The following is a 26,558-nucleotide window of genomic DNA, read 5'->3' on the forward strand; positions in this document are numbered from 1 at the left end:
ATATTCTAAGCCAACCACACTCTAATTTGAAGCCCTCCGTATCTATTGAAATACAACTTCCACTTTGCCTGCACACAATGCTCACTGCTGATTCAAATGTTGGGAGATGTCCCAAAAGTGCTTTTTCAAGAGGCAACTGGACTTCCTGGTTTTTCTTTGAAGACATTTCACTTTTCATCCAAGAAGCTTCTTCAGAAAGTCCAGTTGCCTCTTGAAAAAGCACCTTGACCTGGATGACTGAGAATCTCCATAGACAATTGGGAGATGTAACGGAACATAAACAGGATTGAGCTAGATTTGGAAGGATCTGAGATGTAAAATAAGCCATCTACTTGTTCTGGGTTTCATTATCTCCAATTGTTTGCAATGGCAAGTAATGAAAATTATAGCTCAACATCTCTAAAAGGCACCAGGGTGAGAAAATCTGTGCCTGTTCTATTGAGCAACACACATGTTAGGGCCAAATCTTACATAGTTGTCATGGGATTTCATGCCTTGCTTTGCTCTGGGTGAACAATTCAATTGCTTCCTCAGTTCATTACCATTTCTTTCAGAGTTGCTTTTATCTAGTAGAAACTGTGGCAGATTCTGTATCTGAATGAAATTACAACAACAATACAAAGGTGTGTTGTCAATTATCAGTCTCTTACTTACCTATATCAGGGGTGGGTTCTAAATTTTTTTACTACCGGTTCTGTGGGCGTAGCTTATTTTGTGGGTGTGGCTTGGATGTCATGTGACTAGGTGGGCGTGGCTAGCTGGTCAGAGTCATTTCTGGAAGGTCCTCGCACTTATGACCAGTCCTCGCACTTACGACCCGACTCATTTGTACACTGATCAGCTGTAGGACGGCCCTTTGAAGCCCCACAGCAAGAGTTTAAACAGTTTTTTTCCCTCTAGTCATCAGCTGGGACTCAGGAGGCAGCAATAGATTGGGGGTGGGACCAAATAAAAGGTAAGAATAACATGGGTGGGTGGGTGGGTGACGGACAGCGGGGGGGGAGAACTGGTTCGGTGATGTCATATCGTCACCGCTACCGGCTCGGCCGAACTGGACCAAACCAGGAGGAACCCACCACTGACCTATATCAATGGATTCCCCCTGCTCTGGCACCAGACTGATTTTTGGCAATGAACCAGACCTCCAGCCCAACTGAACATCAAAGATAGTCAACCAGGATTGTTTTGTTTCAACGTCTGTAGCTTCTAAGAAGAAGCCAGCAGGATCTCATTTAAGGATCAGCTACAGAAGCCACCAGGGATATTTCATAGGCAGTTAAGCAAGTCAACAGAAATTCATACCTGGTGAGTGGTGGTTCTGTGGAGACCACAGAGAATGGTTTGTTATTAAAACCAGGAGTTAAAATGCAGAAAAGCAAGTACCATTCTCTAGCACAAGTAGCACACACTCCAGAAATTGGAGGAAGCAGGATGAGCTTTGAGAGAAAACTCTGGGGAGAAATAACGAAAGTGTTTGCAGGCCAAAGAAAGACACAACAATGCAGAGATTTCCATGAAGGTTGGCAAGTTTACTGAAACTAAACTCTAAAGAAGTTAAACACCTTTTTCAATTCTGCCAGGCTCTTTTAACTATGATGCTATAGAACTCAGGAGTTGCTGCCAAAGCTTAAGTTCATCTAGAAGATTAATATGTTTCTAGGGCAGATGCATATGGTGCCTTAGCAGAGAAGACCAGATAGAGAAACATTGTTTGAAACAATTTTAAGATGTATTATGTAAGAATGGGTCTAATTCTCTTAATGTCGGGTTGGCATTTTGAAGAATATGAGGCTCAAGATAGCAGAACTTTAAGAATGAGATGGAGAGAATCCTTAAATTAGATAGATAGATAGATAGATAGATAGATAGATAGATAGATAGATAGATAGATAGATGATAGATAGATAGATAGATGATAGATAGATAGATGATAGACGGGAGAGAGATGGGGAGAGATTATATAGATAGAAATGATAGCTAATTTGCTAGATAACTAGATGATAGCTAGGTAGATAGGTAGAAATGGCACATTAACATTTGCATCACAATATGTCTGTTACAATTTAAGGGGATATGGCTCTTGAAATATTTTTCCTGGGAGAATGTAGAAAAATCCTTGAAATATTGTGACTTGAATTTGACAGAATAAGCACAATTCAGCAATTTAGCAAGTATTTTTCTATTTGGGTATTGCAACTGAAGAGTTTAAAAGAACTTAATATATTTTAAGTTGGATAGTGTTTACATTGGCTGGAATGTGCTCTCAATTTCTGCATTTTTCTTTTTTTATATGATATTTTTTCATTTTGCAAAATCTAGGTCAAAAACACGGAACTCCCAGGATGCCGAGGACTGCATTTCCAAAGTTGCTTCTGCCAACTAAAGCCATCATGTATAAGTGGGTATGGCCAAAGTGGTTGAAGCGATTAAAATGAAATTGCTACTGTATAAACACATAGACACAAACAGAGGGACACGTGCACAAGTGCACAAATTTAATCAAGGATACTCTTTAGTGAATATTTAAATGATCAGAGGGATCTCAATGCCAGGTATTAGATTCAAGACCATGTCCATGTGAAATATTTTATTCATTCATTTGTTCATTTATTTAAATTAGTTATAGCTGACCACTTTAATAGATTTGGCTTGCAAAAAAATAAAGACAATAAATATAGTTTAAAACATACAACAGCACAGACAGCCTGGGTGAAACCACCATAACAATAACACACCAGGGGCTCACAAATACATTAACCCCGACAGAGGGTTACCTCTCTACTCTGGGAACTGCAGGAGAGAGGGTGCTGTTCATATGTCAGTGGGATGCAGTTACAGAGTCAAGGGCTGTGACAGAAAAGGCATACTTCCTTGGTTTTTTAAGAGGACAATGTTTAATAGAAGGGACCTCGAATGTCCCCATTCTGCTGGAACGTATCAGGTGAGCAGAAAAAGTTGGAGATAGGTAGTCTCTCAAATATCCAAGCTCTATGCCATACATGGCTTTATAGATAATGACCAGGACCTTGAATTGCCTTCAGAAACTGACTGGCAACCAATGCAGTTCATGTAGCGGTAATGACACATTGGCCATACAGGTAGTTCTCAATTAGCGATGACAATTGGGATCAGAATTTCCTTTAAGTGACATGGATATAAACTGTGATGTCAGGTGATAGCAGTCCTGGCACTTCTAGTTGCCATCGTTACAAATCCCATACCAATGTTAAACATGCCATATTGAGATTTAAAGCTAGGTATCATCAGAATACCAAACCCTGTACTGAAAACCTCACTGAGAAGTTTCCTGTAGATGTTAAACAGGGCTGTCAATCCCTAAGGCACTCTACAAGTGAAGGGCTGTGGAGATGATCTCTCCCTCCCATCAACGCTGACTGAAATCAACCTCTGAGGAAAGAGACAAATTACTATAATACAGTGCTCCCACGCCCAACCCTTGCAGTTAGCCCAGAAGAATACCATGGTTGACAGCACTGAAAGCTGCTGAGATCAAGAAGCACCAACATAAAGGCACCACCCCCATCCAGACTCTGCCAGAGGTCAAGCTGGCTCAGCAATGTCCATACTACATACTATACAAAATATATATTTCAGGTGGGCACACATTTATGTATAAAGCCTAGGATATGTTACCACTCCTTAAAAGGGCCCACTATTAAGCCCACACTTTATGATTATTCAACTGTACTATGGTTGCCAAGAGATGCCCAGTATTAAATTCAAGATCATTTGTGTGCAAAGAGTATGTTCCATCAACATGGGCAGCCCTTCTTCTACTCTCACCTCAAGCCAGCTAGAAGGCAGCTCTATGGTAGAGCCAAGTTCATGATCAGTTTTGAGAAAATAGGGATCTTCTCAATAAATTTCTCAGAGCATCTTTCACTTCTTTATTCCTGAGACTGTAGATATAGGGGTTGGACATTGGGGTGATGACTGTGTACACTAGAGCAAAAACTGACCCTCTCTGAGAGGAATAACTTGAGGTGGGCAAGAAATAAACAGCAATAATGGCTCCATAAAAGAGGCCCACTATAGTAAGGTGAGACCCACAGGTAGAGAAAGCTTTGCGTCTCCCTGAAGAAGTGAACTTCATTATAGCTACTACGATACGAATGTAGGTGAGGATGATGAAGACAAAAGGCCCAAGGATGATGATGACACCTTCAAAGAAGATGACTGCCTCATTGACACTGGTGTCTGAGCAGGACAGCTGCAGCAAGGGCTGATGATCGCAAAAATAATGGGCCAGGTGATTTTTCCCTCGATAACTGAGACGCAGGAGCAGGCCGGCATGCAGCATGGAGTGTAAGGTAGAAACGATACAACACCCAGCTACTAAATTCCCACAAACCTTTTGGTTCATCACTGAGACATAGTGGAGAGGATTACAAATGGCTACATAGCGATCCAGGGCCATGACACTCACGAGAAGGAGATCAGTGACACCAAAAATGTAGAAGAAGAAGAACTGAGCCATGCAGGAATAGAAGGGGATGGTCCTGGAAGCAGATACGATGTGGACTAGCATTTGGGGCACTGTGATTGTGAGGAAGCCAATATCAATGACTGAGAGGCTACGTAGTAAGAAATACATGGGGGTTTGGAGTCGCGCGTCCAAAGTGATGAGAAGAATCATCATAGTATTGCCCAGAAATCCAGCACTGTACATCAGCAGAAAGAGGAGGAAGAAGAGGTATTTGTGTTCGGGTTTGTAGGAAAAGCCCAAGAGAACAAACTCTTTAATGTCTGTCCCGTTCTCACAGTCCATGAGACCTGAAGAAAAATAACTTCATAAAATTAGAAATTAACTTCATCACTAGAAACAGCTTTGCAAACAAATTTCACAAAATGATTTAAGGGTTCATTGTCAGCTGCCAAATGTCCAAACTGAATTTGAAAATTTCAGTATTTAATGTCCAAAGGTTTTTATAGTTGTTAGGCAATGATGTTTTTAAGAAATATTTCAGAGAGGTTCATATTTATTTGAAATGAGCATACAATTAGCAACGAGTGTGTGTGGGAGAAAAATTCCAAGGATTCTTGTAAAATTGATTTCATTCAATTTATGTTTAATTTAATACTATCCAATTCCTCTCCAGTTAGGTGCAGTTCATCCTGGTCATATTCAGTTGTTATCTCGGATGCATTTAATCCAAAGTTATTCTCCCTACCCCTACTGCTAAGCCAAAAAAAGAACAACTGAAGAATATTTAACCCTTTGTATAGCTTGTTCATTTCTTGAACATAAAGACTTATGATTTGTGCTGAATAGAAATTTATTAATCTTTGATTCAAACCTGGTTCCTGATATTGTCATAAAAGGACAATCTTTTTCCTAAGTTTATCCTAAGCAATGTTATTCTCTAACATCCATGTATTGACTGGACCAAACTCAGTTTAATTCCACAAGCCCAGACAAACTCAGCCAACATCATCAGAATAAAGTCAACAGGCCTTTAGGGTTCACAATTTCAACAGGTCTGTTTTTATTTAGGCAGGAAATTGGGCAATCTAAACATTACAGAACCCAAAATTTATTTCATGTAACCTGAGCATCAGAATCAAAGGCTGGCCAAATTAGGGGTGTTACTTGGTTTAAGGAAGCCACAAGATTGAATGTATGAATTTATGTTGTAGTTGTGGGGAAAATAGGAGGCGGGAGAAGTATTATGTATCTTACCCATCTTGAATTATTTATAAAAATAATAAAGGTGGGATAAAAACAAACAAACAAAACTTGTATGCTGTCTTTCGAGCCAAATATTTTGATGTTCTTGTTAACAGATCAGGAACATCTAAATTCTTTCATCTTCTCCATGATTGGGATCAGAATCTCTTGTAAGATTTGAACAGCTTCCTTTCTTGAACATTTTAGCCAAGGAAGATATTCTTTAGATTCCAGAGGTTACTCAATGAAAAAAAAGAATGAAATTGAATGTACCTGTTCCTCAAAACTCAGTGGATTTATTTTTGTAGGCTTGCTGTTGGGGTTGCCAATGCACCAGAATGAATAGAAAAGATGAACCTTCTCTAACGCTTTCAGGCTTTATTACAACTGAAGTTGCAACCAAACACAGAACTTCAGCACTAGGAGCAAATCTGTACTCCCAAGAGTATGTCAATGATATAAAGTTCAAGTTAAGCCTTTCCTGCATTTTGTTGTCAATGAAAAAAAGGAGCTGATCCACTCCATGAAAGTGAGTTCTAAATCTGGCCATTGGCCATTGGCCTCCATATTCTTTGTGAAGGTAGAAGACCCTCCCCATCGCAACTCTTTCCAAATGCCAACTTACATTTCAAAGTTGGCAGAAAAATTGGTTCGCGGTGGATCTTTGTGTGCAGAAAATCCCAGGTTTAATTCATAGGCTCTCCAGATAAAGCTGGGAAAGGCTCTTGTTTGAATCCTGTAATTAAACTAAACAGAGAGTAGTGAGCCAGATGAAGCCTGGTTGTGGTTTTAAATCTTTTTTGGTGGCAATTGTGGAATTTGTAAACTTGTGGAAATTGTAAAAGTTATGAAAATGCTGGCATTGTCTCCAAATACCAAATAAGAAGCATCTAAGACAAATGGTAAAATGTGCATTTCCTGTGGGATGCTGTGTACTTGCATTACATTACAATCGCTCCAGAAATTCCTGCAGATGACTCCTTTCCTTTCCCATTTCTCCCAGCCTTGTTCTACTTCCCCCATGGTTCCCATCTGGATCCATAAAGACAAATAATGAAGTGTCTCCAAAACAGTAGGTTGTTTTCATTTCTTAGGCTTGCAAGTCAGACAGTCAACGGAGGTAAAAGACAGCCAGTGGAGGGAGGGCCGTCCCATGTTGGATTTTTAAATCGGTTGTATGTGCTTTGCTTGCCTGGGTTGGGATGAGCAGTAGAGAAAGTCTTCTTGCATCCCCATTTAATTGTTAATGAACTAAGGACTTGTAATACTAAATCCAGTCCGATACTCTTACCTGCTGCAATCACATCTTCTGGTGGGGGACCACTCACAGATCTATGCTCAAATCTATCTTTTCCATTGCCTAGTCCCTTTTCTAGCTGATGCCATTTATGCCCCAGGTCCTTCTCCACAAACTTTTCCTTAAAATGAAAGTCTGGTGGCGATGGGGAGATTATGAGCTTTCACCTGCTGATTTGTTGCCCATTGGACATCTCTTAAAAGGCATTGCAATCTGCCCAGAGAAAGATGGCACCCCTTTCCAAAAGCTACCTATTATCCTTCCCTTAAATGATGTGAGAGTTTATCTTCACTAACCTCTAACTGAAATTTAATTTTTTACTCACTAATTACTGTAAGCATGAATGTACAGTCAAACTCCAATCATGTTCGTTAACTTAATACAGTATAGTATTAAATGGTTATTAATTTAATAATTTAATACTTAATAATAAAGCTATTATATTGATATATTTTAATATTTTGATAACTATTTGAGGGTAATTGGCTTCCTTTGTAATGCATATATGTATGTATGTATGTATGTATGTATGTATGTATGTATGTATGTATATAACATTTTATACATTTAGATACTTTTTCTGCGAAAAGATACATAGGATTCACCATTCTCTCAAAGAAGTCCATATTATAAAAAGATTAAAAACTCCTGCTCTAAACATGAAAAAAAAAGTCATCTACTGTTCTCCATATGTATGCAAATCAATCAGATTTTTTTTTTATCACTATGCAGATCCAGATGTATACCAGCCACATTTTGGATTAATTGGTAACCCCAAAGCAGATCACACTTATTCATGGCAAAAGTTCAAACATTATTCCTTCTCATCTTTCATGCTAGGTTATCCGTCTATTAGAATTATGGCTACCTTGTTTTAGTCATCTTCAAACACATGCAACTTCTCTGTCTACTTCCATCAAGCTGGATATGGCTTTAGAGGTAAGACAGTGTTGGTAGCCTTATGTACAAGTCAAAACATCAGAGATTGCAGCAAACCTTAAAGATAGCAATTCTACTCCTGCCTACCTCTATCCAGATGCTCTTGGTTTTTCTCCTGGGTGTGATCTTCAATAGTGGATCAAAGCACTGGATAAAATAGAACAAAGCCAGATGGATCTGACTTGGTTGAATGTCTCAAGATCCCAGCAACAGGCAGAAAGAATTGCATTAGAGGTTTTATATTGAAAGCCCTAGAGATATTTGACAAGCAGTCTGAATAGCTCTTGGGATGCTGGTCTCTAACACTAAAACTTTGGAGACATGTCCTATACAGCAAGTACAAAGTTGGCATCCCAAATCACAGGTGAGTTTGTTTACTTTTGAGGTGTCCTCGTATATTTTTAGATGATTTTGCTGCAAGAAAAATTAATAAGGATATCGCTCTGGGAAGTTTACACCTTCCATCTCTGAATGATGTCATATATTGAAATCTATTATGATATAAGCCCCTCACATGCTGTAATACAATCCAAATTACATCTGTATTGGAAAACAAAGAATTAAATGTAGGTAAAGGAAATGACTTGGCTGCTGATGACAGAACAATACATGAGAGTGCCACAGCAAAGATCACAGGTTAATTACCAACTCGCAAGATAACAAAAGAGCTTTTAAAAAAAAAAAAAAAAACACTAGCTTTGTTTTATTATTCTTTTCCTGAGTTGTCTATCTTACTACTGAGCTTTTCCTGTTTTAATAAAATCAGATCGTTGAAGAACTGGAGAAATTTTGAAGTTTTCTTCATATTATTTTTAATTTGAACCTGATCAATGCAATAACAAGTATTTTTCAGCACAGGTTCATCTGGATTGTTTGGAAGTGAGGTGAAATCTCAGCATATAAATGACAGCAAGAATGATGAAACAGTACACCAATGAACCATTTTTTAAAGTGGCAGTGATGTAGGTAGCTCAGGGAAAACCAATAATATTAATTTAAGAAATATGGTATTGTGATAGAACATTACAAAACTGACAAGAACAATGCACAGAAATGTCCCCTAATTTTCTTTTTTTAAAATAAAAAAAAATCCCTATTCTATTCTAACTGCAGTTCTTTGTGTGTCCTGGTTCCTTGGGATATGGATGAATAGATTCAACACAGATGTCACAGTCCAGACAAAGATTGTTTTCTGGGTTGAGAAAACAAAGGCAAGGTAGAAACCAATACTACCAGAGAACAAGATGATCATAATCAAGTCAGAACTGACAGGGAGGGGGGGGAGGCCTTGTGCTTCCTCGGTTTTAAAAGGAATGTTGATAATTGTAGAGAATATGTCTCATTGGAGGTAATGATGATGGCTAAAAGCCCTAGTACAGTGGTGGGATTCAAAATTTTTTAGTACCGGTTGTGTGGGTGTGGCTTGGTGGGCGTGGCAGGAGAAGGATACTGTAAAATCTCCATTCCCTCCCCTATCCAGGGGAAGGTTACTGCAAAATCCCCATTTCCTCCCAATCAGCTTGGACTCAGGAGGCAGAGAATAGATGGGGGCGGGGCCAGTCAGAGGTGGTATTTACCGGTTCTCCAAACTACTCAAAATTTCCGTTACTGGTTCTCCAGAACTGGTCAGAACCTGCTGAATACTACCTCTGCCCTAGTACCATCCACCACCTCCTCCTCACCACCACCACCCAAAAAAAAAAAAATACCCAGCAACTATGGAAATGTCACTCTGCTTGTTCTTATTATCTTAAGAAAGCTCTCATCCTGCCAAGAAGTCTCACTATTGCTGACTTTACCTCCTGGTTCCTTAGCGTATAAATGAAGGGATTCAACATTGGTATCACCATTGCATACAAGAGAGAGATAAAAGTGCCTCTTTGGGCTGAGTACGCAGAGGGAGGCTGGAAATAAAGGCAGCTAATAGTGCTGTAGAACAAGATCACCACAGCCAGATGTGAGCCACAGGTGGAAACCGCTTTGCATTTCCCAGCTGCTGAGGGAATTTTCATGATGGTGGAGAATATTAGTGCATAGGAGATAATGATGACAGCTAAAGGCCCCAGCAAATCCACCACCCCTTCCGTCTGTGCCAAGAACTTTATGTGCCTTGTATTAGAACAGGAGAACTCCAGGAAGGGATAGACATCACAGAAAAGATAAGGGATCTCCATAGAGGTACAGAAAGAAAGGCGTGATATCAAAAGGGTATAGAGTAAAGAGTGGAGCCCAGAAATGATCCAGGATCCAGAAACCAAAAATAGGCAGCACTTGTGGCTCATCACAGTGACGTAATGCAGTGGGTGACAGACGGCCACGTAGCGGTCATAAGCCATGCAGGCAAGGAGGAAGTTATCTGTGTTACCAGAGGTGAGAAAGAAATACATCTGGGTCAAGCACTCATCGAAGGCGATGGTCTGAGTCTGAGACATCAGATTTATCAGGATTTTGGGAACAGTGGTGGAAACAAAAATGATGTCAGCCAGGGAGAGATGGCTCAGGAAGAAGTACATTGGGGCCTGAAGGAGATGGTTGTCTAAGCGGATAAGCAAGACAATGAGGAAATTCCCTAGAAGGGTCAGCAAATAAATGGACAGAAAAAGCAGGAAGAAAAGACTCTGATATTCAGGTCTATTGGAGATCCTCAAAAGGGTTATTTCTGGGTTGTCTGTTTGGTTTTGGTTGGCCATTTCACAGCTGAAAACAAATGAGAAAGAGATTAATATCTGATTTAACTGTACATTTCCCTTTGATCTCCTGGGGGAGGCTATAGATATACGTGATAATTTTACTTCTAAATGTGGGTCTCAGCTTGGCTGTTTTTGTTTCTTTCCTTCGGCCTTATTTACTTTTGGGTTGATAAGGTAGTATTGCACACAGACACACACATATACAAATCCACTCCCAAAGGTTTTAAACTGGTATAATCTTCCTTTTACAGAATATGTCTCAATTATCCACAAGATTCCAAGCACATCTATGAATATAATTACCCAATAACAGTGATTCACTGCGTTATAAATTGACCATTTCAGCAAATAAATTAAGCACTCTCTGAGTTTTAGATGTCAGCAATAGCTCAATTTATTTATTTATTTTAGTTTTGGGGAAAATGTCCATGATGCACCAGACTTTCTGCAAGGCAACCAAGCAGAATTGTTGAAAAGCCTGATCTAAAATCAACACAACTGTTCTTTTGACAAATCATATACTGAGGTTAAAGCTCTTTTGTTAACATTTATGGGACTCTGCATTGATCAGACCCACATCCTTTGGATCGATATCAAATTCCTCCATTTGTATTGGTCTATATTGTCCCAAATGAATCTCTTCAGGCAACAGTTTCAGGTATCTTTATGCCAAATTCTTTCTAATATTCGATATATTTAATTTGGGAATGATGTTTACATTATGATAAAAAATAACAAAGCTGTATTTACTGGAGATGAAACAGATAACTCTGTCATTCTGGAGTCTAATACTAGGATTCCTTCATCATCCACTATATTGAATACAAGTCTGCCATTTTGAATATTTGTAAATAGATTCACAATATTTTTTTGTTTTAGTTTTATCAATGAAATGATAGTCCAGTCTATATCTATAAGGTCAGAGTCTTTTACTTGTTTCCTTCAAATACTGAAGGGTTAGTTGGTTGGCATACTTTATATCTGCTTGAAAGTTGTTGCATTTCAGATTTACTCTGAACAGATTTTTCCCTTTATAGTGTTTTAAAACATCCCAGTGTTTCATACACACATTCCTAAAAATGTTTCCCATTTCTTCATGTCTGGTAAAAGAGAATTCTTGAAATCAATTTTGTTGGGTTGCTTTTACTGATTAAGAGCGGGAAACATTTGTTGCTGAAGCAATATTAAGTTTTGACTGAGGGCTGTATAGGATCTCATTTATATTGCACCAAGTGGAATGTGATCTGTAATTATTACCATACCAGTATCTGTCAAAGATGATTTATGCTGTAAAAGAGATGAAACAAATCTGCCTATACATTTTCTATGGGCTTGTGAATCATATGTGCAACCATAATCATAACCAATTTTTCATCCCATCCTTTCATTAACTTCAACTTAAAGAACAATTCCTTAAATTTACCATTTAGCTTATTGAATATATTCTTCTTGGGTACTTTTCACTGGTCTAGAATTCTAATTCGGACCACCCTTCCCCCCAATAATTTCACATTCTGCAAGATTTATGAGCTTTACAAAAAATGGTTGTAAATCTGAAATGTATGTGATGCTTAGACCCATGGAAAAAATCCTTTAATAAAGATAAATCACCTTTTTATCACCCAAATCTCCTCACTTTTAGAGGCTGTACAGCTCTAAAAGATAACCAGATATATTTCCTTACCAAATTAAATGCCTTCAACAATGGTAGAGTTTCTAATGTACGTGAAAAAAAATCTTTAAAATTCACAGAGATATTCAGAAATGTTTCTGCCTTGAAAGTAGCCTATGTTGAACTGTATGGTATAGTCAAACATTAGCAACTGACCACAGGAAATGTTTAATGATATTTTGTATTATGTGATAAAATACTTTATGATCCATTTTATTATTATTTTATAAAATTTGCCAAAGTTTAATTCCATGGGAATCATGGGTCCTGAATTTTGGACACATTCCTGAATTTCGGACATATTCTCTAAGTTAGCCCATTTGAAGTTCTTGATTGGAAAAAAAATTGCCCTATACAGCACTGTTTTACCCAGTTAAAGGTTACAGACGTCAGATATATGCAGATCTATAGATATATAGAGCTGTGGTGGCGCAGTGGTTAGCAATAGCAATAGCACTTAGACTTATATACCGTTTCACAGTGCTTTACAACCCTCTCTAAGTGGTTTACAGAGTCAGCATATTGCCCCCCCTCAAAAATCCGTGTCCTCATTTTATTGACTTTGGAAGGATGGAAGGCTGAGTCAACACTGAGCCGGTAATAATATTTTTATTATTTGTTTACCTTATCCTGCTTTTTAAAGTATATGTGTAAGTATGTGTGTATTACTCACACAAATACATATGTATATATACTGTGAGCACCATCACAGTATTTTTCATTTTCAGAAAAACGATAAGCGGGAGTAATAAATGCAGATGCCGCCACAAAATAAAAAATAAAATATCTAATAAAATTCTATATATTTACACTTATCTGCACACTTATATAGAAAGATGCACACAAACTGTTTATTTACACAAACAATACATTAATTATTTTTTCTCTAAAACACTGCTTCTTTATGTTAAGCATTTCTTTCTATCACACAGAGAGCCACCACTACATTATAGCCAATCAAAGTTGCCTAAATTCATTGATCACATAAATTATAACATATGGGGGGGGGATCTTCTCTTTTTTCATCTCTTTCTTCCCAGAGATTACCAAATTTACATCTTCAAATGTTGGGGGTTCAATTTAAGGGTTGTAAAAAATAAAGGAAGCCACAAATCTTTCACCCTCTGGAGTCTTCTTTATTGGAGCAAGTAAGTACTATTTGCATCTAATTTGGATCTCTTGGGCTTTGGCTGTAAATTGCGTCTCTTCTGAACAATTTCTTGAGGGGTATTTTGAGAAATCATGACTTCCTTATTTTCTGGTTTCAGAGCAGAAGCTTCCTAATAGCCACTGTTTTCTTTACTTTCCACTGATCCATGGAATCAATGGTTTTGTTTTATTTGCATTTCCTGTGTGGCAGTGAATATTTTAAGGCCTCAAGATCATGTGAAGTATTTGTACCATTGGTAAGGCCACATTTGTAATATTTCATCCAGTTTTGGTCGCCATGATATAAAAAAGATGTTGAGACCCTGGAAAGAGTGCCGAGAAGAGCAACAAAGGTGATTAGGCCACTGGAGCTAAAACATATGAAGAACGGTTACAGGAATTGAGTATGTCTAGTTTAATGAAAAGAAGAACTAAGGGGTGACATAATAGCAATGTTCCGATATATAAGTGGCTGCTACAAGGAAGAAGGGGTCAATCTATTCTCCAAAGCACCTGAGCGCAGGACAAGAAGCAATGGATGGCAACTAATCAAGGTGAGTTCCAACCTACAGTTAGAACAATTGATCAGTGGAATGACTTGCCTCCAGAAGTTGTAGTTGCTCCAAAACTGAAGGTTTTTAAAAAGAGATTGGACAACCACTTGTTGAAATAGGTCTCCTGCTTGAAGAGGGGGTTGGAATAGAAGACCTCCAAGGTTCCTTCCACCTCTATTATTCTTTTATTCAAGTTCTGTTTTGAGGGCTGATAGAATATCCATAATCCAAATCATAAAACTACTTCTTCAAATCTTCCCCTGGAGATTCATGGGAAATATTAATACCCTAGGTGTGCCAACAATCGTATTCTTTTCATATTAAAATTCACAAAATGAATTTCTTGTAGCTGTTTAATCTGAGTTGCATTTGACATTATTCCGAATCCTTGAAACTGTCCATTGTTCCCTTTAAATCAGACTAGTTTTGTTTGATTCTGCATCTTTAGAACACTGGATAAAGTATCCTTAGGCTGAGACCAGACTGACTCCTTAGTGAATTAAAAAATTATTCTTTACTGTAATTTATTTTATTAGAGCAGCTTTTTATTTATCATTGCCATCTCTCCTCCCAGCTATAGGTTCTGTGAACTAAATATATCATATTTCCCCATTAAGTTAAAAAACTCAGTTAACAACTTTTCCTGACCTCTTTGCAAGCATCCGATTCATTATATTAAATTTGAAGGTAATTATTGTTAGATAAAGATAACAAAAAACAAATAATTTAACTCTGGTTCAACAGAGTTCAACACTTAAAAACTCTCTTCTTCTTTTCCTTTGTTGTTGTGCTGTTGTTGTTGTTGTCCTAACCTTGAATCATTCCTTGACTCCTGGTGACTGCCTGGATAATTCCACACAGATTTTAAAGATTTTCAGAAGTGATTTGCCCTTGCCTGTTTCCTAGTGTTGAGAGACAGTAACCTAAGATCATAAGGCTGGCTTCATGTCCAAGATAGACTAGAACTCATGGGCTCACAATTTCTGGCCTGATGCCTTTTTTTTAAAAAAAATAAAAATTATTAAACATTTTTTTAAAAAATTTTTTTGACAATTTTCCTCTTTACAACATTGGCCTGATGCCTTTTAACCACCACTGGCTCTTTAAAGTATTCTGATGATGGCCAATCTACACTCACACCAATGCAAACAGCAATGGAATGTAGAGGAACATAACAGCTATGTTAGTTGTATAACATACAGTAACTGATTTCATAACGCTCCTTGTCTCCCTCCTGAGTGACAAAACACAGCTTCCAAAATAGTTTCAGTTTCATATGTGGAACTTTCCTGCCCTCTTTTACACCTGATCATCCTAAACAAAAAAGGAGAAAGATGGAAACCAAGCACTGTGTTATCTAAAGGGCATCCTATGTTGCAGGTGAAGATTAGAGTCTGTGACTAAAGCCATCTGTTTATTAAGTTACTTCCCTCTCTTAGTCGAAGCAACCATTTAGAATCTAAAATCCTCTTGGCTTGCAAAGGAATTGATGGGTATAGTAGAAATCATCCTCTATCTAGAGGCTTTGAAGAAGACAGTCTGACAGTCATCTGTCAGAAATGGTTAGGGTCTCCTGCTTGGATGGAGGGTTGAACTAGATGATTTACAGCTAGTAAAGGTCCCTTCCAACTCTATTAATCTGTTAATCTAATCTGTTAATCCATCTAATTTTTAAAGTAAAATATCTGAGACTCACCTCATCAGAAGCTACTAGTTCCACTTCTGAATCTATGGGTGAATGATTTGTTTTAATCTAGATGTAGATGAACTGAGAAGATCTTGGTTTCTTTTTCTTTAGATTCTATAGCAACGTATTCTGAAGCTTTATGAAAAAGAAAAGGATCCCAAAGCAGATGGAATTGCAGTTTTAAAACCAACCAGATATTCTTTTTATAGTTCTTATCCTTTGTTATCCTTATCCTGAAGTTTCAATTCAGTTGTTAGTTGATTTGTCTCCCCCACAAAAAAGGTTTTTTTTCCCAATCATTCCACAGTAGGGTTTGTGCATTACTGTGACTCCTCCTAGATTATAAGTATCTTGATAATAAAACTGCAAACATTTCATTGGTCCAGGGAATTGTCCACAGGAGTTTAGTCAATGGTGCATACAATTCCAAAGAGAGCTTATTAACTAAACAATTGTTGATTTGCCATGGGTTCAGCACTACATATCTTCCACCCTTATCAACCATGCTCTGAACAGGTAAAGCTAGCTACAACCCCGTCTCCTAGATATGCTAAGAATTACAAAGGAAATTCCAAAGTAGGGGTGCATTTCAAATATTTCTGGGGGAAAAAAATAAGTAGAATAAGGATTGACAATAACGACCAATTTTTCCAGATTTCTAATTGCAAATTCAGTGACCATCATACATTTTTGATTGTGATGTCTGGAGTTTACAGCAGTTATAATCCTAGCTATTCTTCCCCTGCTCTGGACATCTTCTTAGACTGTTACATAGTAGAACTGGCCCTCACCAAGGCTCTAAGAATTCTGCTTATAAAGCTGTTGTTACTGTTTTGGACAGTAAGATTTCCAGTGAAAAGTTCTCTCTTAGGTATATATAGACAACGGTAATGTATTCCATGCAGAAGTACTGATTGTTTTAAATGGGCCAATAAATGCACTTATATTCTTGTTAAAACCAGATCTGATATGGGGCCATTCCTTGCTTGAAGTGGCAAATCCTTTTGGGCCTAATGGAAAAAGACCTGGAGAAAAAATTTGGAACTTTGTTACTATATATGATGACAGCAGCAAGATTATTGTATGCACAAAAATGGAAGGACTCTTCGATTCCTACCATGGACGAATGGTTGCAGAAGCTGATGGAGTTGGCTGAAATGGAAAAATGGACTATCTTGATTAAAGAAAAGAATATAAATACTTTTGTTTCCACATGGAGACCGCTTCTGAACTTTGTGCTTGAAGTGGAAAAGACTGAAATTTTGATTTTGGTTTTTACCAATTAGATAAAGGTAAAGGTTCCCCTCACACATGTGCTAGTTGTTCCTGATTCTAGGGGGCCGTGCTCATCTCCGTTTCAAAGCCGAAGAGCCAACGTTGTCTGAAGACGTCTCTGTGGTCATGTGGCCAGCATGACTAAACACCAAAGGCGCACAGAACGCTGTTACCTTCCCACCAAAGGTGGTCTCTATTTTTCTACTTGCATTTTTTATGTGCTTTCAAACTGCTAGGTTGGCAGAAGCTGGGACAAGTAATGGGAGCGCACTCTGTTACGCAGCACTAGGGATTCGAACTGCTGAACTGCCGACCTTTCGATCTACAAGCTCAGCATCTTAGCCACTGAGCTACTGCGTCCCCCTACCAATTAGATAGATAGATCCTTATAGAAATAGCTTGTTTATATTATTATGAAAAAACAAAAAGTTGTGATTTGATGTTAATGCCTTATTTTACTGCAATAGAGAAACCCAGAGCTTAATGTTTCTTTTTCTTTTTTTTCCCTACCCTTCCTCACTTCTCTTCGCCCTCTTCCTTCCCACCATTCTCCTATTTACTTTTGTATTTGGTATCTTATTTTATCTTACAACTCAATCAAAAAGTTAAACGACAAAAAAGAAATGGCAAATTTGTAGATGTAATTGTAGCAATCCCTCCAACGCTACCCAGACAATCACTTCCTCTGATACCAGTTTTACTTCCTCCACTTTCCTCCACCTGAAGTTCTGGGGATGAGCAGAAGTGAACTTTCAGGGATAAGTAAGACATTCAATAGCTCATCAGACCTCTATATTTTCTATTTTAAAAATGGCCGTGTCTTGTTTTAGAAAATCCACTGCTTTCTAACGCTTGAGACCCTGCTTCTTTCTTTATGGCCGTGTTGAAGAACTCTGTTTATTTTTCAGTACAGCTAGTTCCTGATTTACAACCTTTTCATTTAATGGCTGTTCAAAGATACAACAGCCTTGATTCTACAACCTGCACATGGACTTATGACTGTCGCTCCACCGGCTCAGTCACCGTGATCACAGTTTAGGTGTTCGGCAACTGTCCTGCATTTATGACCAGCTGCAGTATCCTGCAGTCGCATGATTGCAATTTGCGACCTTATTTTGCTGATTTCCAGTAAAACGATGTCCATTGGGGAAGCTGAGTTCACTTAACAACTATGTGATCAGTTTGACGTCCAGGGTGACTTGCTTAACCACTACCATAAAAATTGTCCTAAAATTGGGTCTGACTCAAATTATGAGTGGAAATTCTGGTCCCAATTCTGGTTCTAAGTCAAAGACTACCTGTAAGCAGAAAATAATACTGCCATGAAACCGGTTGTTCCTGCTACCAATCATCCTATCGTGGTTGTGCTTTACCCAGTTACTATGTTGTATTTATTTGTATTTATTTATTTAAATGTGTTAGCTGCTCAATTTTAAAGAAATTCTGACTTCCTCCAAGGTAACGGGTGACAAAGCCTGAGAAAAGTTATACTCTACAAAGTTGTCATTAGATAGTGTTTGAGCAAGAGAAAAAAAACTCTTATTTCAACACCAGTGTAGCTAAATATGAGTTAAATCTATACCTGGGCTTAGGGATGTAAATGAAGGTAATATAATAAGCACACACAAAAAAAATGTTGCCATCTTAGTGCCACAATTAAGAGCAAGTGAGGAAGGGCTTTGGGCAGGAGACTCCTATGGCTAATTTCAAATGGAAACACTGACACTTTCCCATCTTCTTAGTTCTTACTTCTTCAACAGCTTTTTCTTGGCCTCTTCCAAGGATTTGATGTAGTTCTGTCTTTCATCAGCAATGATGCTTTTGCTTGCCCTGCAAGTCATCTTGACAATCTTTTCTCCCACTGCCTAGCTTCGCTTCTTCTCCCTCTAAGCTCTGAGGTTTTGGCTTAAATGGTTCTCCAAACGGATGAGCAAGACGATGAGAAAATTCCCCAGTAGGGTCCACAGGTAGATAGACAGGAAAACCAGGAAGAGAAAAGTCTGATATTCAGGTCTACTGGAAATCATCAAAAGGCTTATTTCTGAGTTGTCTGATTGGTTCTGGTTGGCCATTTCACAGCTGTAAAAAGGAAGGAAGCAGAGGTGAAAATGGGATTGAGCTGATGTTATACATTTTGTGACTCGCAAGAACAGAGGAGAAGATGCCTGAACAAGTTTAATTATTCCCTGCTAGAATTTTTCAGTTTGGTCATGTCAAGATGAAATTCAGTAAACAAGATGTTTTTAAAATATGTTTGTGCAATAAATAAATATAGGTACCCCGTTTCCCCGAAAATAAGACCCAACTGGAAAATAAGCCCTAGCATGATTTTTTCAGGATGCTTGTAATATAAACCCTACCTCAAAAATAAACCCCAGTTAAGATCGTCAACAAACAGAGGTGTTTAGTACTGTATTTCCCCCAAAATAAGACCTAACCAGAAAATAAGCCATAATGCATCTTTTGGAACAAAAGTTAATATAAGACCCGGTCTTATTTTGGGAAAAACATGGTAGTCCTCGATTTATGGCCACAATTGTGCCCAAAATCTCAGTTGCTAAGCAAGACATTTGTTGAATGAGTTTTGCCCCATTTTACAACCTTTCTTGCTATACTTGTTAAGTGAATCACTGTAGTTGCTAAGTTAGTAACACGGTTGTTAAGTGAATCTGGCTTCCCCATTGACTTTGCTTGTCAGAAGGTTGTAAAACCTGGTCACATGAGCCCGGGACACTGCAACTGTCATAAATATGAGTCAGTTGCCAAGCATCCAAATTTTGATCATGTGACTGTGGGGATGCTACAACGGTCTTAAGTGTGAAAAGTCACTTTTTTCAGTGTTGTTGTAACTTTGAAAAGTCACTAAACAAACTGTTTGTAAGTTGAGGACCACAACCTGTACAATAGTAAACATGATTAGCTTCTAATCAAGAGATATTGGATTTATCATGTCTATATATCTCTATATATATCCATCCAAATTCATTTGGAGTACACAAATTATATCCATTACCCCCAATATGATTTTTGCAGCAAGATCTATATCTGTCAGTTACCCATCATCCACTGCACGGGTGGGTTCTACTTACCTTTACCACCGGTTTGCAAGGGATCGCGCGCATGTGCTTGTTTCGCTCGTGTGCGCGCCTTGCTTCTGTGCATGCGCAGATCGCTGATGATGACATCCGGAGAGGTGGGCGGGGCCTCCCACTGGTTTTATTACCAGTTCTTGCGAACTGGTCCGAACTGGGGGCAACCCACCACTGATCCACTGAGACCTGGACTTTGAAGGCTAAATTCTGAGTTTTCTTACTTATGCAGGAATTTCCTTTCAATTCTTTCCAGTCTAATAACTTTACCTATAATATTATAGTCTCTTAATTAGTGCACTGGCTCATCTCAGTCTGGTATCACAACCATTTGAGATTGCTTCTCTGAATTAAGAAGCAAATTTGATTTCAGGAGGTACTTCTCTCAGCCTTGAGAGTTTTCCCCTCTAATGAAATTATTTTTTTCTGCACAAATAAAAACTTAACCTTTTGTTTCTGTTAATTTTAGAAAGAAAGAAAAAGGTGATATTGTACACTAAATAATTTGGATCATAACTGAGAGTTGTTCTCATATTGCTGGTTACAGTTAACACTTAATCTGCAATCCTAACTGTTGGTGAAGGCGCTTATCCTCTCCATCAGGGCAATGTAGCATGAAGTAGCTAGGGCTCACAGCTAAATGAATGGGAGGAACAGATGTGATCTGTCTATATATTTGATCCGGACCAGCTCAAGGTTGACTCAGCCTTCCATCCTTCCGAGGAGGGTAAAATGAGGACCCAGATTGTTGGGGGCAAGATGCTGACTCTGTAAACTGCTTAGAGAGGGCTATAAAGCACTATGAAGTGGTATATAAGTCTAAGTGCTATTGCTATATCCTGAACTCTTAAACAAAATGATCACCTTCATTCCACAATATCTTCTTTTTAACTCTGAAATGTGTTTTGTGATTGGAAGATTTATTCTATCTTGAAAACTGACCCAAGGATGGTTTCTGGTTTCTTTTCTTTAGTATTAGAGATCCATGTTATTGCATTATTATCATACATAACAATAATAATTAATTTACTAAATTTATACACCACCCGTCTCCCAGTGAGCATAAAGTGCCTCTTGCTTTTGAAACAAATTGGAAGCTTTCCCCATAACTGGAAACCCAATTTAGAAGGATTACTGGTCATTGAGATTGAGCAGGTCTTTTGTTTCACATAGCAATAGCACTTAGATTTATATACCGCTTCATAATGCTATACAGGTCTCTCTACATGGTTTACAGAGTCATCATATTGCCTCCAACAATTTGGGTCCTCATTTTACCCACCTCGGAAGGATGGAAGGCTGAGTCAACCTTCAGCCTGGTGAGATTTGAACTGCCAAATAGCAGGCAGCCAACAGACATGACTGGAGTAGTTCTTCATTCTGCCAGGGCTAGGAAAGGCCACGGGGACTATGTAGCTGAAAATGCACAGAGGAGCACATCTGCCAGCCTTAAATTCCTTAAAACAAGAGGTGGCCACTATATACCTGCAGCACTCAAATTATTTGAAGCCAAGCCAAAGACACAACTTTTGTATGATGCTCAAAGGGCCCCTTCTCCAATTTTGCACCATTAGAATTTGTACAATCCAAATGTCTAACATCAGCCCCAAATTGTGCCTCTAATGACACCCTGCACCTATTGGCAAGCTTCATGAGGGTAGAATGGGATGGCCATACTCACCTATGGGTTCAGACTCACCTAGTTTTCCTCTTAGGCTTCCCCCATTAACTATGAGTGATGTTTTTTTTCAATCCACATGGAAACAGACAGTGGCAACTAATATCTCAACCCTGGGCTTCTCTCCAGATCTTCTATTCAACATAGACTATGATCAAAACACTCATTAAACAGCATGTCATGGACACAAAGGGCCAATTGGATCTAGTCAGGACCCCAAATTTATTGACAGTGAACAGGTACTCTAGCTCTTCTGTGGCACAGCCAAACACTGGAGGGGTTTTACTCATGCACACTGTCATGCCTCCCCTCAGCTGTCCTCGAAGACCAATACAGGAAAATTATTGACCCAGAGAAACAATGCCCCTGTAACTCTGGACACATAGAAACTGTCAGATGTAAATGCCTTATTCTATAATGTGTAAATAATATATGAACGGGGTATCAGGGGTTAACTTATTCTTCACTTCTTAATGTATTCATATTTCACCACTCCCATATCTAGCTCCACCCATTGTATATATAAGGAGCTGTTTGCCCCCATTTACTTTCTTCTACCTGTGAATATTCAGTGAATATAGAATGCCTAATGTAAATAAAAGGAGATATATTTAAACCTTTAACTCTTACTAAATTTATTGAGTCTGATCCTGAAAATATTGCAACAAGCTGGTAGCAGAGGATGGTTTATTGACTCAATAAAAACTTAAAAATGTCTAGGAAAGATAGGCCCAACACCAGGGCATACAGCAAAGAAATGGAAACAGAACAAGAAATAATCAACGAATCCACAAACGCGATTTCGAGAGAATCCGAAGAATACACCACTGAAGACGAAGAAATAATAGATGATAATGATGACCAGGAGGAAATCGAAATAGAGAATAACGAACTCAGGTCAGAGATATTAAAACTATTGAAGAGCCAGAAGAACGATGAAAGCCTCATCGCGAACCTCCAAGATATGCTGAAGAACAGCGGAGCAGCGAGAGAGAAGCACATCACTAATGAAAAATCAAAAGACCCAAAAATAGTGAGTGATATGATTACAGAAAAAATTATTGTGAAGAAGAAAACCGGTGATCCCGCGCGAAATTTTGAATGGCAGCCATCTTGGTTTCAACAGACCTCCAGGGTGAGCGAAGCAGAGCCAATCAGAAAGCTCAATTCAAAATTTCTGGCGCGAAAAACATTATCAGACTACGAAAATGAAAAAGAAGATTCAAACACCTCAGAAGAATCAGAATCGGAAAGTGAAGGTGATTCAACAAACAATCAAATAAAATCAGCAATGAAAACGCTTTTTGCTGCTTTTGGACCAAAACTAAAAATTACAAAAAAGCTAACGAAGAAGCGAGCGAGCAAGTCAATGCCTCAAGACCTGCCCGCTCCCATTCTGACTACGAGAGCGCCGACGCCCGAACCCAGAGAGCCCTGCCGATACCGCCCCACGCCACAGACCGAAGCAAGCACCAACACCTTCAAAGGAAGAAGAAGAGCAGCCGCCATCGTCAAGACTCCCAAAATCGAGCCAGAGACCGATTCGTCTGAGGAGGAGCAGAACGAGCGAGCCGCAACGAGGAGAACCCCTCACGACGACTCCATGGAAAAAATGAACAACGCGCATGCGCAAGACTACGCAGATGGTCCGGGAAGACATGAACTGGCGAGGAGACCGTGCAGGCTCGTTGCGAGCATCCCCACGCCGTTTTGTAACTTTCTGCATTTGCGAGACCACGGACTACCTCAGGTTGTAAGTAATGGAACTAATAATGTCGGAAATTTACCCAGTGACTTCCCAAAGCTAAGGATAGATGGCATTAATTTGCAAGAATGGTATCAGCAGCTCCAGGTTGTCTTTATGAAGGAAAACTTACTGTTTTTTATCACTAGTCCCCCAAAAAGACCTTGGACTCTAAAAATAGACTGTTTACACCATAGAGCATTTTTCTTATTAATATCTAGTGTGTCTCCTGCAATGTATCATAGCATTAAGCAAAATCTGACTGTCTCAGAAATTATTCAATGCATGTTCAATTTGTTTCACAGTGACAGTGTAGCTACCACCACAAGGATGTCTAAAGATTTCTTTTCATCTAGGATAAAACCAGGGGTTTCCATAAGTGAGCATTTAATATCTTTAAACAAAATAAGAGCTGAGCTGCATTTAAGGGGGGAGGTGATTTCAGATCAAACAATGAAAAGTGTTATTATCAACTCACTTGATCCATCATGGGACAATTATATGTCACATTTAGACACAATCAATCTAGGATACTTATCCATAGAAAGTCTATCCAATAAATTAATAGCAGAAGACAATTCAAGAAGGAATCGCTCTAACAATCACATAGAACACAAACCATATAGGAAAGTAGCTTTCCAAGAAAAATATAATGAAACATTTAAATGTCACAACTGTGGATCCAGGGAACACTATAGAAGAGATTGCCCCAAAATTTCAAAAGAAAGACATAGGTCAGAATATAGAAACAAATACAATTATAGACAGTCTTCCATGGATAGACATAGATACAGAAGCCCACCAAATTACAAAGACAATAGAGGGGGCAGAGATAATTCAAAGGATAGAAAATCTGGTTCACTGAATGGATTAAATAAACAAGACAACACTAACACACAGCAGAATGAGAACAGTAATTGGCTTATTGATTCTGGAGCAACTAATCACACCACTAATAACAAAGATATATTGTCTTCATTTGTAGAAGATAAATTTGTAATAAAGGTAGCTAACCAAGAAAAGGTTCAAGTGTTAGGCAGAGGGAATGTAACACTGCCAGGTCTAGGAAAAATAGAGGGGGTATTGCTAATACCTGAAATACCTCATAACATACTAAGTGCCATAAAACTAAGTAGAGATTCTGATATTAACATAGTTTTTTCTAAAGGAAAGGCGACTTTAGAGAAAAATAAAATAGATATAGGCACTGTAATAATTAAAGGAGGCCTACCTTATCTAATAACAAAGGAAAAATGGTTGCACAACATTGATTCAAATATGGAAGATTGTATTGAAGCAGATGATGGAAACATTAGCAACAGTGACAATGATGAATGTAAAATATCTCATGATCACAAAGATGTACACAATGAAAAAAAACCAAAAATAGGTAAGCCAATTCATGATGAGTGTGCTCACATCTTACATAGGAAGTTAGGACATGCCAGTTTTCCTGTAGTACAAAAAATGACTGAACACGCAGAAGGTGTCAAAATAAAAAATTGTGAAAACTATTTGGAATGCTCAGTATGTAAATCTACAAAACTAAAGACTAGCCCCAGGCCAAGAAAATCCACCAGATCAACCAACCAAATTTTTGATTTAGTATACATGGACTTAGTTGGTCCACTAACTCCATCAATCACTTATAGAAAACGTTACTTCTTGACCATAGTAGACGATTATAGCCGTTATGGATTTGTCTATACATTAAAACATAAAGACGAAACCTTTCAAAAATTTAAAGAATTTTATAAACGCATAGAAACAAAACACAATATCAAAATAAAACAAATTATGACAGATAGGGGATGTGAATTCATGTCTAAAGAATTCTCCCAATGGTTAAAGGACAAAGGAATGTTACATTACACGTCTAGTCCATTTTCCGCGTTCCAGAACGGGATTGCAGAGAGGAAGAACTCAACATTACAAACCATGATTAGATGCACATTGGAAGATGCTGGCTTAAGCAAACAATTCTGGTCAGAAGCCTTACATTATTCCAATTACACACAGAATAGAACCTGGTCCAGCATTGTAAATAAAACACCATATGAAGTAATGTATAATAGAAAACCAAAATTGGCACACATGCACATATTTGGGGTCACTGCAGACGTACACATACCTAAGCAACTGAGAAGAAAGGGAGAAAACGTGTCCAGAAGACTCAGATTTATGGGATACGAGACAGGCACTAAAGGGTACAGATTCATTGATAGTAATAACAAATTTATAGTCTCCAGAACAGCTGTGTTCCATGAACAGGCCAACTGGTCTAAAATACATCTTAATGAAATATTTCCAAGTAACAACAAAGATACAAAATCTCAAGAGAAAGGGACCATAGAAAAGCAAAATATCAACAAATATAAAAACAAAACCAAAACATGGACAAATAGCCAACACAAAATAAAGACAGACACACTAACAAAAAAGGAAGCAAGATATTTGCATGATAACAATAGTAAACCTGAAAAAACAATTAGAAACACCAGAAATCAGATGCCAAATAAATATAAGGACTATATAATGCATATGGATGGTGAGTCAATGACACCTAATACATATGAGGAAGTGTTAAAACTCCCTCGTAAAGAAAAAGAAAAATGGGAATTAGCAATGAAAAAAGAGATGGAAAGCTTACAAGGACTAAATGTATTTACACCTGCAATCGCACCAAAGGATAAAACAATTATTGGTACCAGGTGGATATATAAAATTAAGAACTTAGAGGGAGGCAATACCCTATACAAAGCTAGACTAGTCGCACAAGGTTATGCACAGAAATATCCGGAGGATTACACTGACACGTATTCCCCCACAGTAAGAACCGAGAGTGTCAAAACAGCTCTAGTGGTAGCATCAGCACTTAATCTCGATGTATTCCAATATGACATACAGACTGCGTATCTACACGCAAAACTAGATAAGGAAATATATGTAAGAGCACCTCACAGTCAATACACAAACAGGAATGAGACTTGGTTGTTAAACAAGAGTTTATACGGATTAAAACAATCTGGTAAACGATGGTATGATTGTTTAGTAAAAGTACTTAAAACCATGGACTTCAATGCCACCACTGCTGA

General features: G+C 38.3%; 2 protein-coding genes across 2 annotated transcripts; both read right to left on the bottom strand.

The window, feature by feature from the left end:
* Positions 1-3,850: 3,850 nt before the first annotated feature.
* LOC139310286 (olfactory receptor 1B1-like) lies at positions 3,851-4,789 on the bottom strand. The gene has a single exon (XM_070934446.1). The coding sequence runs from the start codon at positions 4,787-4,789 to the stop codon at positions 3,851-3,853; it is 939 nt and encodes a 312-aa protein (XP_070790547.1).
* Positions 4,790-9,670: 4,881 nt separating this feature from the next.
* On the bottom strand, positions 9,671-10,615 carry LOC139310852 (olfactory receptor 1L1-like). Its single transcript, XM_070935084.1, has one exon. It carries the CDS (start codon positions 10,613-10,615, stop codon positions 9,671-9,673), a length of 945 nt encoding a protein of 314 aa, XP_070791185.1.
* Positions 10,616-26,558: the final 15,943 nt, after the last annotated feature.

The sequence above is a fragment of the Pituophis catenifer genome, unplaced genomic scaffold (assembly GCF_029215685.1).
Source record: "Pituophis catenifer annectens isolate HBS135680 unplaced genomic scaffold, rPitCat1.0.hap2 SCAF_2, whole genome shotgun sequence".
NCBI lineage: Eukaryota > Metazoa > Chordata > Lepidosauria > Squamata > Colubridae > Pituophis > Pituophis catenifer.

Excerpts from the sequence above, each read along its gene's own strand:
- LOC139310852 (XM_070935084.1), bottom strand. The coding sequence starts at position 10,615 with ATGGCCAACCAAAACCAAACAGACAACCCAGAAATAACCCTTTTGAGG.
- LOC139310286 (XM_070934446.1), bottom strand. The coding sequence starts at position 4,789 with ATGGACTGTGAGAACGGGACAGACATTAAAGAGTTTGTTCTCTTGGGC.